Source organism: Geotrypetes seraphini, chromosome 3 (genome assembly GCF_902459505.1).
Source record: "Geotrypetes seraphini chromosome 3, aGeoSer1.1, whole genome shotgun sequence".
Lineage (NCBI taxonomy): Eukaryota > Metazoa > Chordata > Amphibia > Gymnophiona > Dermophiidae > Geotrypetes > Geotrypetes seraphini.
Window position 1 is genome coordinate 27,991,289 of NC_047086.1, and position 17,105 is coordinate 28,008,393.

Consider the following 17,105-nt stretch of genomic DNA (forward strand, 5'->3'; position numbering starts at 1 on the left):
CAGCAATTCACTATTCATCCTCCACCATTGAGAAAATGGCCATTTAACCGTATCCACTGTTTTCCTTCCAATAACCAATTCCTAATCCACAACAGAACATTGCTTCCTATCCCAAGACTCAATTTTATCAGGAGTCTCTCATAAGGAACTTTGTCGAAAGCTTTCTAAAAATCTAGCTACACTATGTACATCAATCAGCTCACCTTTATCCACAAGTTTAATAAAACCTTCATAGAAATGAAGCAAATTGGTGAGGCAAGACCTCCCTTGGCTGAACCCATGCTGGCTCTATCCCATTAAACCATGTTTGTCTATGTGTTCCATAATTTTATTTTTATGACAGTTTTCACTATTTTGCCCAACACTGTAGCCACACTTACTGGCCTGTAATATCCTGGATCACCACTGGAACCCTTTTTCAAAAAAAATTGGTGTTACATTGGCCACCTTCCAATCTTCAGGTTCTTTCAGTAACCTGGGATGTATACCATCCAGTCCAGGTGATTTATCACTCTTTAATTGTCAATTTGGCTCAGTATGTCTTCCAGGTTCACCAAGATTTTTTTTCAGTTTTTCTGTATCAACACTCATGAAAACCATTTCCGGTTCAGGTACATCTCTTACATCCTATTCTGTAAAGACCAAAGCAAAGAATTTGTTCAGCCTCTCCATTATGGCCTTATCCTCCGAGTGCCCCTTTTGCTCCTTGATTTATCCAACTGTCCCAAGGATTCACTCACAAGCTTTCTGCTTCTGATGTACCTGAAAAAAAGTTGTTACTATGAGGTTTTGCCTCTTTGACAAATTTCTCTTCAAATTCCTTTTTAGCCGTCTTTATCTATGCTTTGCATCTAACTTGCCAGTGCTTATGTTGATACTTTTTTTTTTTTTTTTTTAGCAGAAGAAAGGAGGCATTGATGCTCCTGTACAAGTTGTTGGTGAGGCTCCACTTGTAGCATTGTGTTCACTTTTGTAGTAGTTCAGAGAAAAGTGACAAAAATGGTATGTGGTTTGCACCACAAGATGTATGAGGAGAAACTTGAGGACCTGGAGAAAAGGAGAGACAGGGGTGATATGATACAAACATTCAAATACTTGAAGGGTATTAATCTACAAACAAACTTTTTCCCAGAGATGGAAAACTGGTAGAACTAAAGGATATGAATTGAGATTGCATGGGGGGGGGGGGCTGACAAGAATAACGTCAAGAAGTACTTTTTCTCAAAGAGGGTGGTACATATCTGGAATGCCCTCCCACAGGAAGTGGTGGAGATGAAAACAGTAACGGAATTAAAAAATGTGAGGGATAAACACAAAGGAATTCTATATGGATTCACTTGCCAAACAAGATTATTACATCCACCTGACTGACTCTCTCAGCTCCAACCCTTGCCGCCTCTTTGCACACTGAACTCCTTACTCAAGGTTCCCCTGTCATTCTTTCCCCAGACTAAGGCTGAATACTTCTACGACAATGTTCACAAAATAAACCTTGAGCTCTCAATCGAACCACTTCCCCCAGTCTGCTCTACCAACACCCCCTCGTCCCTTGCCACCTTATCTTCCTTTCAAGAAATTACTGAGAAGGAAACTGCATGTTTTCTTTCCTCCTCCAAACTTACTACCTGTTCCTCTGATTCTACCCCCACCCATCTACTTGCTACTGTTTCTCCTATTCTCATTCCTTCTATCTGCTATATCCTCAACCTTTCACTCTCCACCGCAACTGTGCCTTATGCCTTCAAACATGCCGTTGTTACACCACTCCTCAAAAAACCCTCGTTGGACCCTACCTACACTTCCAACTATCTTCCTGTATCCTCCCTCCCCTTCTTAGCCAAGTTACTTGAATGTGCTTTTCTATACCGTTGTCTTGACATTCTTTCATCTTAAGCTATCTTTAACGCACCTCAATTGGGTTTTTGCCCTCTTCATTCTACAGAATTGCCCTTACAAAAGTTTCCAATAACAGTGCCTGGCCAAATCCAAAGGCCTCTTCTTGACACAATAAATCACCACCTACTCATCGATACGTTGTCCTCGCTTGGATTTCAGAGCTCTGTTATCACAGTCTGACCAGTTGATATTCATCCACGGAGTAAATGCAAATATAAATTTCCATACCCAACCCAAACATTAGCTCTCTACTACTCTCCCATGTCTTTTATCTGACCTCTGAACTCTTTTCTTATTGCTGCCCTTCATTAACACTTGCCATCTTTAACATTATATTTTTTGCAAGATCTATACTTAAGTCAACACCCAGTACCTGTACTAACATTTAACATGCGCTGACAGATCAAGAAGTAAAAATGATGTGCTAATTGCTTAACACAGCAACAGGCAGGAATTGGGCAAGACCAGGGCGGAACAAGGAGCAGCATGACCTGGCACCAGTGTACGGATCATTACCAAATGCTAGCGGTCTCGACTGGCGGTAAAGTTGACGCAATTACTGCTACCTCAAGAGGCAGTAAGTGCAGCAGTGCATGCTCACTCAGGAGGAGACCCAGTATCTTAATAAATGCCAAAGAGAAGAGCTGTGACAGTACAATAGTAGCCCAAACTATAGCACGGACTATACCATGGGCTACCACCACATGGCAAGTGCAAAAACTTACCACAGTGTACTAAATGAGATCCCAAGATGTTCAAGAGATCATGCACTTCAACATTTTCATTGGCCCTTAAAAAGACTGATATAAAATTTACTTACCCTTTACATTGTAGTTTTATGTACTTGATACCTTCTTTCTCTATATCATTCCTGTCATAGAACCTTGTGGTGTTTGTCAAATCCACTAAGAGACCCATTTTCACCTGAAATTTTAAAAATACCACAAGTATTTAACTTATTGTTCCACTTATACACCACCCTCATTTCCACAGACATAACACAAGTTATGAGCATAAAACTGGCTTTTCTTGAATAAAAGTAAGGCATACAACAATTATAAAAACAAAAATCAAAGGATCCAAGATGACATCATGCTAGGAAAACATGCTGGTGGAAGCTCTCTTACTTGATTGCATTTGGTGACCCAGATGCAAGATTTTGGAACATGACTTTCAGAAGTTCAAAAGTATACAGCATTAGTGATTAAAATCAAAAAGCTATTGAGAGGGAGATGGAAGCTTTATAGAATCAATCCAGGAAATTTAACTTAAGATTTATTCTAACAAGCCTTTGGGAATTCAATATCACACTGAATGCCTGATCAGACAAAAAAATTTTCACCATTGTTACAAATGATCTTGTATGCTTGTGAACTATCCTGTTGTTAATTTGGCATTCCTCTTGTTTTGTTATAAAAATATAATTTTTAAAATATTCACCATCTTTACTTGCCCACCAGATTATAAGCTAAAACTAGAGCATTGCACAGGGACAGAAATCAAACTCGTCCCTGCCCGTCCCCATAAACTTCAAAAATAGCTATTTTGCTACTGAATTAAAGACTCTGGTAAAGACCTATTTACAAATAAGCAAAGACACTTAACATAAGAACATAAGATTTGCCGCTGCTGGGTCAGACTAGTGGTCCATCATGCCCAGCAGTCCGCTCACACGGCAGCTCTCTGGTCAAAGACCAGCACCCTATCTGAGACTAGTCCTACCAGCGTACCTCCTTGTTCATTATGAACTTGTCTTGAATCCCTGGAGGGTGTTTTCCCCTATGACAGACTCCAGAAGAACGTTCCAGTTTTCTACCACTCTCTGGGTGAAGAACTTCCTTTATGCATTTGGAAATATTAATTGAGAAGAATACATACTTTGTAAATGGGTCTCTGCCAGAGCCTCTAATGTAAATGTAAAAAATAAATACTCCAGCTGATGAGGACCCTCAAGCTATGTCAGCTGAGGACTTCATCTGAAGGTGGCCAAGGGTCCCTTTTGCCAAGCTTGGCAGGCAGCAGTAGCCTCCCTGAGTCACATATGCTGTCACCTCAGTGGCTCAGGGATGCTGCCAGCAACTGCTATGCTTGATGGAGGGAAGTTCTGGCTACCTTTGGAGGAGGTCCTCAGCAGGTGGTGCTTGGGGGATCCCTACCAGCCAAAGCAAAGGTCAGTAAAAACTTCAACACTGGAGAAATAAAACCAGACCTGCATTTCCTTTTCTGTTGAACACAATACAAAGACATGTACTATAAACATTTCTCAAAGCTACCATATTTCAGTCAATAAATTCCTTTTTTTTCCTTTGTTGTCTGAAGATTTATTTTTCCATCAAGTTGGTTACAGTTTCTCTTTTTTATACTTTTCTGTCTTCTGAAAATTCTTCTTCAAATGGTTGCTGACCATTGATTCCTCCTACCATGGTCCAGCGTTTCTCCCTCCCACTGTACAGCATCCTCATTCCCTTCTATCCTGATAATTCTTCCTCTCTTACCCCTCCTACCTCCTGCATAGCATTTCTTTCTCTTTCCTCCACTCCTATGTGCAACAAGTCTCCCTCTCTCTCACATTCCCTCCCTTGATGCAAAGGGAGTGGAGAGAGAGAAGTATCCAGGGTGCATCTCTCCCACCCCTTCTATTGCCACTGCAGGCAGATTTCTGGGTATAGGTAATTAGTGCAACATAAACAAGTCACATGCAAATCTCGTTTCTAGGATATCCCATAACTGCACCCAAGGATTTGGATTTTTGCCAACTTATACGAATACAGAGACCAAAGCTATATGAAATATTTTATTATAGATATAAAAATATAATTCACAAGCCAGCAGTAAATAATAACTAATTATTGTCCACAATATATCTGAATACATACATATATTTCAGCACACAATTATTACACAGTAATCACTAAGTAAATTAGTAAATATGACTAATTCTTACACACAAGGTATAATTCCTTATAATACCAAGTCCTGATAATAGCAGTAATCTATTATAGCTTATCACCAAGGGGACCTAACATTCCTATCCATAATCAATATAATTCTATCTAGCCCAGCTGAAAGAAGAGATAATTATTTTTCTCGCCCTTTAGATTATGCCTCAGCAGATCCAGGAGATGGAATTCTGTTTCCTCAGCTTAGCAAATGGTAGAACTTCGTCCGGTCAGACAGGTAGTTTATCACTGGTGAAATTGTAATATATGTTTGCCAGAGTTCCTTTTGTGATAGAAACCAGATCTGTTTAAAAGACAGTTCTGCGTCTTCACTCTCGTCCGAGAGCAGGTCACAAGAGGTAACTTTTATCAGATCTTATTGTTACGATGTAGTGTACAGAGAAACCTAAGTTTAGATCAGAGCTCTCTCACATCCAAACATAGTCTAAATCCTCGCAAACAACTTTCTCCTTAGGTCATGTCTGATGACCCTCCAGGATCAATCCAAACAGAATAGCAAGAATGAATAGTCTTTTCTTGTGCAGGGGCCTTGGACGGCGCCATAGATGATAAGCACAGAACACAGATCATAACATAGTTCATAACTCCTCCAGGTTCAAAGGAGCATGTATGAAAAGGCAGATGTCCTTGACTGGAAACACACAGTTCTTGTAAACACATCCAGAATGCATCAGGAAGCAAAGATGGTTCATGCAGGAAAGATGGTTCAGGCTTGCTTGACATGAGCGAGGCCTATCCTTAGGTGTGAGGCAGGAATCACCCCCTACACCACATCCAACATTTCTTTCCTGCTGACTTTTGGGTCTTGAATTTCTTTAGCCTTGAACCTGAGTGCCGCAACTGCATGGACTGTTGTTTTGTCTCAGGATCATAGTGATGTAACCATGTTTCATCAATCATAACTAGTTGTTCCAAAAAGTTGGCACCAGCTCACTGAAAAGTAGGGACACCCTCCATCTGCACAGTGATGCTGCAACTACTGCTAAGCATTTTGTGAAACCCCTAACTGCTGTTACAGGACCAAATGGCAGAATGCAGTGCTGATAGTGGTGTTTCCTTATTTGGAATTTCAGATATATCCCAGTCAATAGTAGTATCTATATGTGGATATAGGCATCTTTAAAGTCAATACCAAAACTAGGACTACAAAAGTTTCAAAATCCTGTAAATATAGAAAAGATATTTTGATGAAAGATATGTTCAAAACCATAAAACTCCTACATACTGGAAACAAGATATATAAGAAACCATCACTGCACATCTTATGTTCCTATCCACCACCCTTAGCACCACTATGTGATACAACCTCACTTAACATTTGGCTGGTGGGTATGATGATAAATTCACATGAAAAAATCACTTGCACTCCCCGGAACCATCTCATGATTTACTCCATTGTGAAACATAAATATTTCCAGCATAAATGTTACAGCTCTCCCCAACTTAGATCTGGGTTTCGCCAATTGGCTTTCTCAGGAGGAGAAGCCTTCACACTGTACCAAATAAATTAAAAACCCATAAGATTAACAAGCACTTCTCACAACATCATATCATCTCTTATTCTATTAATCTCCCTCATAATACAAAATTATATTATAACATTTTCTTTATAACTGTTTACGGCAAAAAAATCCCTTGGATAAAACAACTCCGTTAGAAAACTCCATAGCTAACATATGCGCACTTCACTGGCGTTTTAAAGCCGTTTTGTCATATGACAATGGTCCCAAATGGATGACATCATAGAACATTACCGATACATGAAAGTGACTATCAAGATGTTAACTCAACATACTTCATTCATCACTATTAAAAAACTTTCATCATATATGATGCCATTCAACCTCAGTGTTCAGCCCAAAAAGGGGCTACCATATTCCACAAGTATATGAACCACTGTTCTTTATATAACAACACACGAAACAGATCACCACCTAGAGGTGAATGCACTTGCTGCAGCACTGCATAGTTATCATCATCTACAATATGACCCACTTTCATCCAATGAGCAATCAGTGGAGCCTCAATTCTACGATTTCTGCTATTGCACTTCTCTCTCCGTATTCGCTGTGATAGGGGATTAACAAACACAAATACAGAAAAACCGCAAATAACTTTTTCATATGTTATTTGCTGTTTTCTATTAAAAACCATCGTGAATATGGTGAAACCATGAACAACATGGTGGAAGACCTGGCCTGTTCCTTAAGGAGAGGCAAAACACGGTGAAGAAAGTGCTGAAAATTAACGATTTTCTCTGGAAATGCTTGGAATCGGCGATTTCTCTAAGCAAGCTGATGTAATTTGGGGGGAGGAGCCAGCAAGCTAAAAACCGTGAATAATCTAAACCGCGATTGCTGAAACCACGAACACGGAGGGAGACGTGTACTCTTATGCTATTCTAATTTTTATTCTTCACTTACTTTGTCCAATGTGTATAGTACATACAGACAAATAATACAGTATACAACACTCACAGTATTAAAATTTGAAAATGCCCTCAAATGATAAAATCAATTGGTATTGGGTATTTGAATTTTATTAGTCTCAATAGCCTGTGGATAATACATACATTGACCACATTTAAAGTGACCATATATTATTGTCCCAGCCAAAAGAAGTTGAGGGGAATCCACCGCCTTGCTCTCCAGTGTGTGCAGACGGGCGCGTGCAACAAAAAACCGTTGCAGAAGCAGCTTTGATACCTAAAGCAGCTGCGTCAAAAAAGTGTTCTGAGGACCACATCCACACGGCGGTCCTGCCTAGACCCTGGGCTGACCCAAAAGCTGCTGACACTCCTGTGCCAGAAGGACAAGTGTGGCATACCGCTAGTGAGTTTCAGAGCACCTTCCAGAGAGTCAAACTGCTCCAAGACCAGAATGCCTACAACAGGGTAATAAGCCAGGAGGAAGAAGTGGATGGAGCCATCTGAGTGACTAAGTGCAATTGCTGCAAAGACTCAGAAATAAGGTCAGGCAGAGCTGTAAACTGAAACAGGCACAGGACAGAAGAATCATTCCCAGGATTATTCAAGCCCCTAGAGGGATTCGCAGATCCAGCACACAATCCCTGATTTTCCCGCTCGAGGAATAAGAAGCAGTGATCGAAACATCTACATTAGGGTACTCCAAATGAAGGTCAGGCAGTGCGTAAACAGCAGCAGGCTGAGGCGAGACCGTGCCCAAAGGCACAATGCCACACTTTGGCGGTATGAGACTGTGCAGGGGAAGAATATGCGCTCTAAAATTCAGACCAAAATTTCATAAACAGAGAAAAAAGTGTCCGGCTCCAGGGGTGAAAAGTCACCCTTAGATGACTAAAAATTGCAGATCTTACACTGCGGAGGGTCCTGAGGCATCTGAGCCAATGAGGGCCTAGGCTCCTCCCCGTGCATCACATGGTGCACTGGAGAGGGGAAGGCCAGTCATTTTCGATGGGTGGGACTAGGAGCTAAGGGACCGTGCTTCCCTCCTGCTGTACCCGTACCAGGGGTGGGGGTTAGCATACGGTAGCAGGAAGGAGTGGGCATCCCTCCTGCCTTTTTTTTCAGGAGGAAGGGGGGGTAGTAGGGAATAGTTCAGGGGGGGCCTCCATTGGCAGGAGGGAGTGGGCATTTCTCCTGCCAATTTTCTGGAGGGGGATTCCCGGTGCCACGTTCTTCTGGGAGGGGGATTTTTTTCTTTTATGGGACAGATATTTTGCGTGTGTAACACATGCAAAATATCTGTGCCATTGAAAAAAAAATGGGAGTGTAACTTGAACAGTGCTGAAGTTCTAACTGATAGCTAAGTGACATCTCACATGTTGGGAAAGTTTATTGTGGATTTTTGAATTTACTTAGTGATTCATTGATGAAATTTTGAAAAAGATTACGGGACGGGGGGGGAAGAAACAGATGATTAAAGAAGATTAGGATCGGTGAAGTGGGTACTGGAATAGCTGAATACTGTAAGATGCCCCATGATCCCTTTCCAATCATGTTTCTGATGTTTCTCTCCTTTGTTTGTATTGTGCAGTATGTTGACTAAGATTTAATTATTGCGCCTATGGAACAATCTGAAAATATTTTAAAGATTTACATGTATTTCAAAATAATATAATAAGAGAAGGATGCTACAAAGTATATTTTGAATTGAAATTGGAGTGGCCCAAGGATCATAATTGAAGATTTATAGTGTTTTTACACTACCCTGTCTTCTATGATGTTTTGCACTATATTGGCGTACGTAGAGAATTTTGTATATTTTTAAATCTCCTCTTTTGGTAACACAGTTACCAATAGGTCTAGACCAGTTGGTTTTTCCAATTGCTAAAACCCCTTTCTTTTTTTTGGGGGGGAGGATAGCCAAATGATGTTAGTGCATCAATTGCTTGGCTATGCATGTTGCATGGCTGGATTGGAAAATGGGCGATCAAGGGAAAAAACATGCAGTGGGCCGTTTTGTGCATTGGGTTGGTAAAAGTAATCGTCGCTAAAGTTGTGAAAACAGATTTAGCGACGATCACTTACTTTAGTGCATCTAGCCCATAGACTGTAGAAGGAAAAATTATGTTCTTACCTGTTAATTTTCTTTCCTTTAGACGCAGATGAATCCAGAGACCAATGGGATAGCACACATCTACCAGCAGGCGGAGATAGAGAAACTGATTAACAGGTGGTCCTATTGGCTGGCACTCCTCCTGTATTTTCAGTATAGCTCCTTGCCCAAGCATCCGTAACCATCAATAGGCATAGCATGTAAAAAACTTCTTTCCCATAACAAATCTCAAAAGGCAATAAGACAGAATACAACCATCAATAACAACAAACTTCGAAAGTTGCAAAAGAAAAAACCGACAGACAATATCCAGAAAGGGTGGGGTTCTGGATTCATCTGCTGCGTCTAAAGGAAAGAAAATTAACAGGTAAGAACATAATTTTTCCTTCCTTAGCAACAGCAGCAGATGAATCCAAAGACCAATGGGATGTTTCAAAGCAATCCTCAATTTGGGTGGGAAGCAAACGCCGCCTCCGCAACAACAGAAGCACTAAACGCATCCACCGCATGCGCCCCCACATCCAACCAGTAATGCTGAGATAAAGCACTCTCGGAAGACCAAGTAGCCGTGAGACAAAACTCCTCTAAGGAAAAATCCTCTGGACCGAGTCCAAGAAGTAGCCATCGCTCTGGCGGAATGGTCATGAAGTTCTTTTGCGAACCGCTTCCCTGCCATCAAGCAAGCGTAAATAATGTCCTCCTGGACCCATCGAGCGATGGAGGCTTTGGACACCGCCATACATTTGAGGCGTCCCTTGAAGAATACAAAAAGGTGATCTAAACAACTAAAAGTCATTAGAAACCTAGCTCGCAGAAAACGCTACGCACTTTCAAAAAATGCACTGAATAAAAGCACGGCTCCCCATTTCTCCTCCCAGGAAGAAGGAAGGAAAAGTGAGTGTCATAAAAGAAAGGATGACACCTCCTTAGAAAGAAATTGGGGTACCGTCCGAACTGATACCCCAGATTTTGGAAATCAGAAATAGGAATCCCCGCCAAACAAGGCCTACAACTCAGAAAACCATCGAGCTGAAGCCATGACCACAAGAAACCCCGTGTTCAATGGCACAGCCCTTTAGAGTCTCAAAAGACAAGGATGAAATGAAGCCTTTGGTAAACTGCGAAGAAGTACCTTAAGACTGTACTCTGGACAGGGCTTTCTAAGAGGTGTACAAATATACCATACTCCGTTTAGGAACTGAACTACATGAAGCTGAGAAGTAAGCGAAGAGCAATATACCTAGCCCTTGTAACAAGCTAAGAATGGCACTTGAAGCTGAAGGGAATTGAACGCTAAGCTCTTGGCAATACACTTGTACCAAAAAACAACTCTGGAAGGGTGCAAATGTTGAGAAGTACCCAATAAAGGAAAAACCTCCAAAAGGAAGCAGAAGCCACAGGTGAAGACATCTGTATCGCCTGGATAAGAGAAGAAAGAACCTGCTTCACATAACCCTTACACGCCAGCCATGACTTTTCAAAAGCTAGGTCGTAATACCAAAGTAGTACGAATATCCATGTTGACCCTAGGTGAGCAAATCTGGAGATACCTGGAAACTCAACAGTCCGGCTGTCGAAAGACTCATCAGATCCGCATAGCAAGGATGGCACAGCTAATTCAGAGATTCTACAAATACTGTGCCCTGAAAGTGAGCTTGAGATGGCAAATCCAAGCCATCATCAGCCAGGGGAAAATACTGAAAAAAGAGAAACCAGAGGCAAGAAAGAAGCCACGCTGCTATCCCCTCTGGCTCCCACTCCCTGTGCCCGCCGAAGAAGCTAGGAAGCTTAGAATTTCGAGACGAGGCCATGAGGTCTAGTTCCAAGAGATCTCACTTCTATAAAAAGAGCTGGAACGCCTAAGCCAAAATTCTCAATATCCAGGATGTAGAAGATTTCACTATTACTAATATTTACACTTTCTAGAGCGTACACAGCACTGTACACTGTAACATACAATAAATGGGCCATGCTCAGAGAAAGTCTATCCAAATTATTTTCCTGACTCATAAAATGATCTGCCAACAGAAGAGGAAGATGAGGGTCCACCCATTGAAGTAGAACCACAACTTCTCCCACTAACTGAGTAAATCACCTACTACCCAGGCTGTAGAGAAATACCCCCATCATAATACTGACTGAAAAGACCTTCAGCGTCATTCCAGAAGAATGGTCTGAAGCCCCAGAAAGGTATCCTGACCATGTTCCAGAGTAGAAGAATGAACAAGTACTGAGTCGCCTTTTAAGACCAGACTCCTGGAGCTGAGAATGGAAGGCACCGAGCCCCCCAACCCGACAGCCCGGGATGTTTGGTGACCATGAGATAATCCAGCAAAGACAGAGGTATGCCTTTTAAAAGAGAAATCTCGCTGAGCCACCAAATCATACAGAGCAATGCTTGAGGAATCTACCAAATAATTGGAGCCCTGAGATACCGGGAACCACTGGAACAAAAGCGACTGCTGTAGCATTATAATGGGAAAGCAAGCCGAAGTTCCCAGTGGAGCCAGCAACATGGATCCTAGAACCTGTACAGAATCTCATACTCTTGGTCATGGTGACCGAAGAAGAATGCAAACCTGAGACTGTGACCCATCGCCCTAGTCTCTGGGAAGAAACACATTTCTCTCCTATATGAATAAAAACATCTCCCCGATATACCTATAAATAGTACAGGGCAAAAAAGAGCGCTGTGCAAATTTGAAGATTCACGTCCAAAGAACTGAGGAAAACAAACCTCCCTTTTCGTGTCAGTCAAATGGCCTGACTGGAAGACATCCGAATCAAGCAGTCAGTCAAGAAGAAAGTAGGTGAATCGCCTGGTAGCACCAAAACGGTACCACTGCCCACATTTTCTAAAATGTTCGTGAAGCCTTGGGTAGGCGAAATGGCATGTGCCAAAACCGAAAGCGCTGCTCCAAGAGAGGCAAGCAAACCTAGTACAGATTCGGAGTCCATAGTGAAAATGTAAATATTCTCCCATTTTTTCCTGCAGAAATGTGTAACCCTGAGAAACTAATTCAGCAGAATGGGATCCAGCCTGCCCAATGCCCCTGTCTTGGGCACCATGCAGTAAGTGGAACAACGTCCCTTAGTTCCTGAAGAACTAAAAGAACTGCTCTGAGGACCAGTAACACTTAAAAGGGAAACACAAAATATAGAGACTCCAAGAACGAACCGGAAACCTGAGGAGGATGCAAAGTTGCAAGCATCCTGAAAAATGTTCACAGCCCCCTGACCTGACATTATAGCATCTTCCCCCTAATGAGAAAGCCTGAAGAGTCATTGGAAGAAGTCAAGATCCCCTCAGAATGAAGTGCAAAAGGTCAGGGAACGGCAGGATGAGAACTGTAGGATCTGTAAGAAGAAAGAAATTCTCCTAGGAAAAATCAAGTTTCGCAATGTAAAGAGGAGTATACTGGAACCATGAAAACAGTACTAACTCCATGCAACGTGAGGGAAATACTTATGTCCTTTAAAGTGAATACATACTAGACGCAATCAAGATGCTGCATCTACCACCCCATGGAAAACAACAGCATCCTAACAGGTATCAGACAAAGCTCACATCGCTAATGAGAGCTTCAGGGATGAGGCTAACAGCCACATAGCGGCGTGCTCCTCCGCGGGTTTGATAGAATAGGTAACTGGCTCCTGGTTAGAAGGAGCTGTACAGCCCTTTCTGTCTGGTCGGGGGGTATGTATAGCATGTGCCATGAGAAAATGGCGACAGGAGAAACCAGCGTGATAAGCATGGAGATCTGAAGCCCAGGCCCCCTCAGAAAGAGAAAGAGAGTCCTGGCCGCAGGAAGATGCGAAGTGTCATTATGCCCATAGAGACAGCCCGAACTTGGAAACTGTTTGTACTACCTTTAGGCATATATATCCTTTCCCACTACTAGACACATGCAGCGCAGCACAGAGGCCCAAATAAGAAGGACAGTTACCAACAGACAAAGGCTCAATCTGCAGGGACCCCAAGAGAGACAATGAGATACCCATGTGAAATACAGGGCACTATCTTACTGCTGATCTCACTGTGCCGTGATTTGCCATATGTCGATCCAGTCCGGAGACAAACCGAGACTGGGTGACCTAGCACAGGTCAGAGTCTCTCTGGTAATCCCCTTGAGTGCTAACCCCAGAGTCTGATTAAACTAGCAGCTTCCTTCAAGTGAATACAGCAGGAACACAGACATAGACACATAAATCTGTCCAAGCTTATCCCAAAGCTGGTGAAACACATACAACTTGTCTGAACCGGAAAGGAGAGAACCCGCAGCATACCCTGACCAAAGTCAGCTAGAAATAAACTACCGGAACACTGCAGCTCTCCCGCCATCGCCGGAGACCACAGCGCGCACCTGATTCTCGCCGACACATGGCCGCTGCATCAATGCTCCTAGAAACATAGTCAGATTCAAGCCCCGCAAAATTTACCCTGCCACGGCCTGCATAGAAAGAAAATCAGACTCGGGGAATAACTAGAAGAACGGTGCGCTGCTTCCCACAGTGCCAGAAAAAACATGTCCCACCTCATGCGCACTGCTATAAACCAACACCTGCACAATCAGCAGCACATAGCTGCGAGAAACACCGACGAAAGAGAGCCTCGGAATAAACAGGACTACTACTGCTGCACTGAAACCCAACGAGGAGAACAAGTGCGAGCATGAAATTGCACCGCTACTGCCACGTTGTAACCAACAAGGAAACCAAGCGCGTGCGTGCAAAGGGCGGGAAAGTCCCAGCTCCCTCAACGGATTTCTAGTCATAAAACTTAGCCTCAATAAAATATCCATTCTTTAAACATACGTTGACCGATCCCACAGTACTAAAACTCCCAAACAGAACAACAGTAAAAAACACATACATACTCACAAGCTTGTTGTTAGGGCGGTTGAAGCCAGTAAGAGCTGGTTGCGCAGCACTAACAGGGCAGAATGTAACAACTGTGGTCTCACTTTTTTTTTTTTTTTTAAACAGAGAAGGCAAAGAAGAAAAAATCGAGACCCAGTCAGACCCTCTAGCAATGGAGGGAGGGTGAGGCAGGAACCTGGGGGGCCCAGATGTAACCCCTAAAGCCGGCACCGTTCAGCCGCACCCCTGTCTCATTGAAGAGAAACCTCAACAGGAGAATAAAATTGCTATCTCACTGAAGAGAAATCTCAACAGGAGAAAATAACTATCCAGTCACAGCCAGAATTCAGGAGCTAGTTGAATAGCGACCATCACCTGCTGGGAAATAGAGCATACTGAAGATACAGGAGGAGTGCCAGCCAATAGGACCACCTGTTAATCAGTTTCTCTATCTACGCTTGCTGGTACATGTGTGCTATCCCATTGGTCTCTGGATTCATCTGCTGCTGTTGCTAAGGAAGTCCGTCTTAGGTTACAACTACTGGAGTTGCTGTCAAAGCCCCACTCCAGCCTATCCAAACCATCTTGTCATTTGTGAGACACAGACAAGTCTGCCCGACAATGTCCTCACGTTCCAAATTACCAAAGCTTTTGTTAAAGCCCTTCCCAGCCATCCTAAACCAAATTGCCAACTACGAGACACAGACCGTGCAAGTCTCCCAGTACTGACTGGCCTTAGTTCTTCACAGCTGGTGTCGCCATCTAAACACCATTTAAAACAAACACAACTATCTGTGCATATCAGCTTCTCACCTCCTATCACATACGGTTGCCTTAGATTTCTATTCCCCAAGTGCATCACTCTGCACTTCTTTGCATCAAATTTTAATTGCCAAACATACGCAGATGTATACATTTTTTGCCTCACTGGTCATAGCATCTATAGAACAAACATGATATACCATTTTAAAATGTTTTTATTTCATTCTTTTGAAACTGGATTCTAGTTACACATTTTCATGCCGACAATGTGTTTGATTCCTGGAAGAGAAGATATCTTTCTGGTTACATTACTGGTGAAGACAAACATTTGTGGAGTTAGCTGGACCTCTTGTGTACACTACTAGAATCACAATTAAAACAACAGCTGCAAATCTATCAGTCCTTAAAGGAAAGGCATACTGCAGAACCTGGCACACAAATTTCACTATTGCTACAAGGAGCAGGGAAGACAGGTGTCATTTTCTGTTTTTGTTCCTAAAAGGCAGTGAAAATGTCAGCTTGTAGTTCAAGTCATGACAAATGCTACCTTCCATGGTGACTATAGATAGCACCGCAACAAATGCTCTTAATAAGATTTTGAATGAGGTTCATTCCTAACATTGCATGCATATAGCAAATCCATTTGGAGACCATTCCCTAGAAAGAAAACATACAGGAACAGATAATTTATTTATTCATTAATTCAGTTTTCTATACCGTTCTTCCAGGGGAGCTCAGAATGGTTTACATGAATTTGTTCAGGCACTCAAGCATTTTTCCCCGTCTGTCCCAGTGGCCTCATAATCTATCTAGCATACCTTGGGCAACTCGCCCCAAGTCACAAGGAGCAGCATGGGCCTAAACCCACAACCTTAGGGCCCTGAGGCTACAGCTATAACCCCTGCACCACATTCTCAGAACAATGTCTATGTTGATAACCTTATTAATCTTATGTAAGCCGCAATGACTCCCAGTTGACATTTGCGGGGTATAAGAAACAATATGGTATGGTATGTAACATAGTAAATGACAGCAGATAAAGACCAGAGTGGTCCATCCAGTCTGCCTAACCATACATGCGCCATAAATTAATTTAGTTTAAATGGTCCTTTTTCTTAGATATTTCTAAGCCAGAAACCCAGGGCCCTGCCCAGTAGTGTGCTTAGGTTCCATCTACTGGAGTCTCCATCAAAGCTCACTCTAGCCCATCTTAACCATTCCAGCCATCGAAACCCTCCCACCAGCTCTCCTACTTGCCAGGGCAGTGATTTACCGGCAACTTTCTGCAGGCAAGTACTGAGAGCTGCTGGAAGGGGAGGAAGCCACTGTAGGAGGCTGGGAAGCTGCTGAATAAAGGGATAGCTGTTACTGGACTTGGAGGGAGTTAGAAGGAGAGATGCTGCTGGGATGGGAGGAGGGAAAGGGATGGGAAGAGAGTTAATGTTGGATAGAGGGAGGAGGGACGGGAGAAGGAAAAAAGGAAGGAGGGAAGGGAGAAAAAAAAGAAGGAGGGAAGGGAGAAAGAAAAAAGGAAGGAAACAGCTGGCAGAGAGATTACAGGAGGGGAAGGGGGTCAGGGTGGATTGGAGAGATCAGATGAGGGAAAGGGGAGAGAGAGGAATGAGAAAGTAGAGAGACATTGATGCTGGAAAGGGGGTCAGCAGAGAAATGAGAGTGGGATAAAGATGCTAGATCTGGTGTAGGAGAGATAAAAATGAAGAAGGCAGTGAAGCTGGAATGAATGATGTAAAAAGGAGAGAGGAGGCATAGGCTGGATGGACAGGGGAGAGGGGCATAGAAAGAAGTCAGATACAGACTGTGGGGAACCACAAGTACTAGGGGTCACTCGGAGAAACTGAAAGGGGACAGGTTTAGAACAAATGCTAGGAAGTTCTTTTTTACCCAGAGGGTGGTGGACACATGGAACGCGCTTCCAGAGGTTGTGATAGGCCAGAGCACATTACAGGGGTTCAAGGAAGGTTTGGATAGGTTCCTAAAGGATAAGGGTATTGAAGGTACAGATAGAAGTAGAGGTAGGTTATAGAAATGGTCAGGAACCACTTCACAGGTCATAGACCTGATGGGCCGC

The 17,105-nt window shown here is 42.8% G+C and overlaps 1 protein-coding gene across 1 annotated transcript in view; it reads right to left on the minus strand.

The window, feature by feature from the left end:
- The window catches only part of RNGTT (RNA guanylyltransferase and 5'-phosphatase), a 599,480-nt gene that overhangs the window by 563,315 nt on the left and 19,060 nt on the right, over window positions 1-17,105 (minus strand). Inside the window, exon 3 of the mRNA XM_033938319.1 lies at window positions 2,717-2,820. Within this exon, the coding sequence (XP_033794210.1) occupies window positions 2,717-2,820 (104 nt within the window). The remainder of the gene's footprint in view (window positions 1-2,716; window positions 2,821-17,105) is intronic.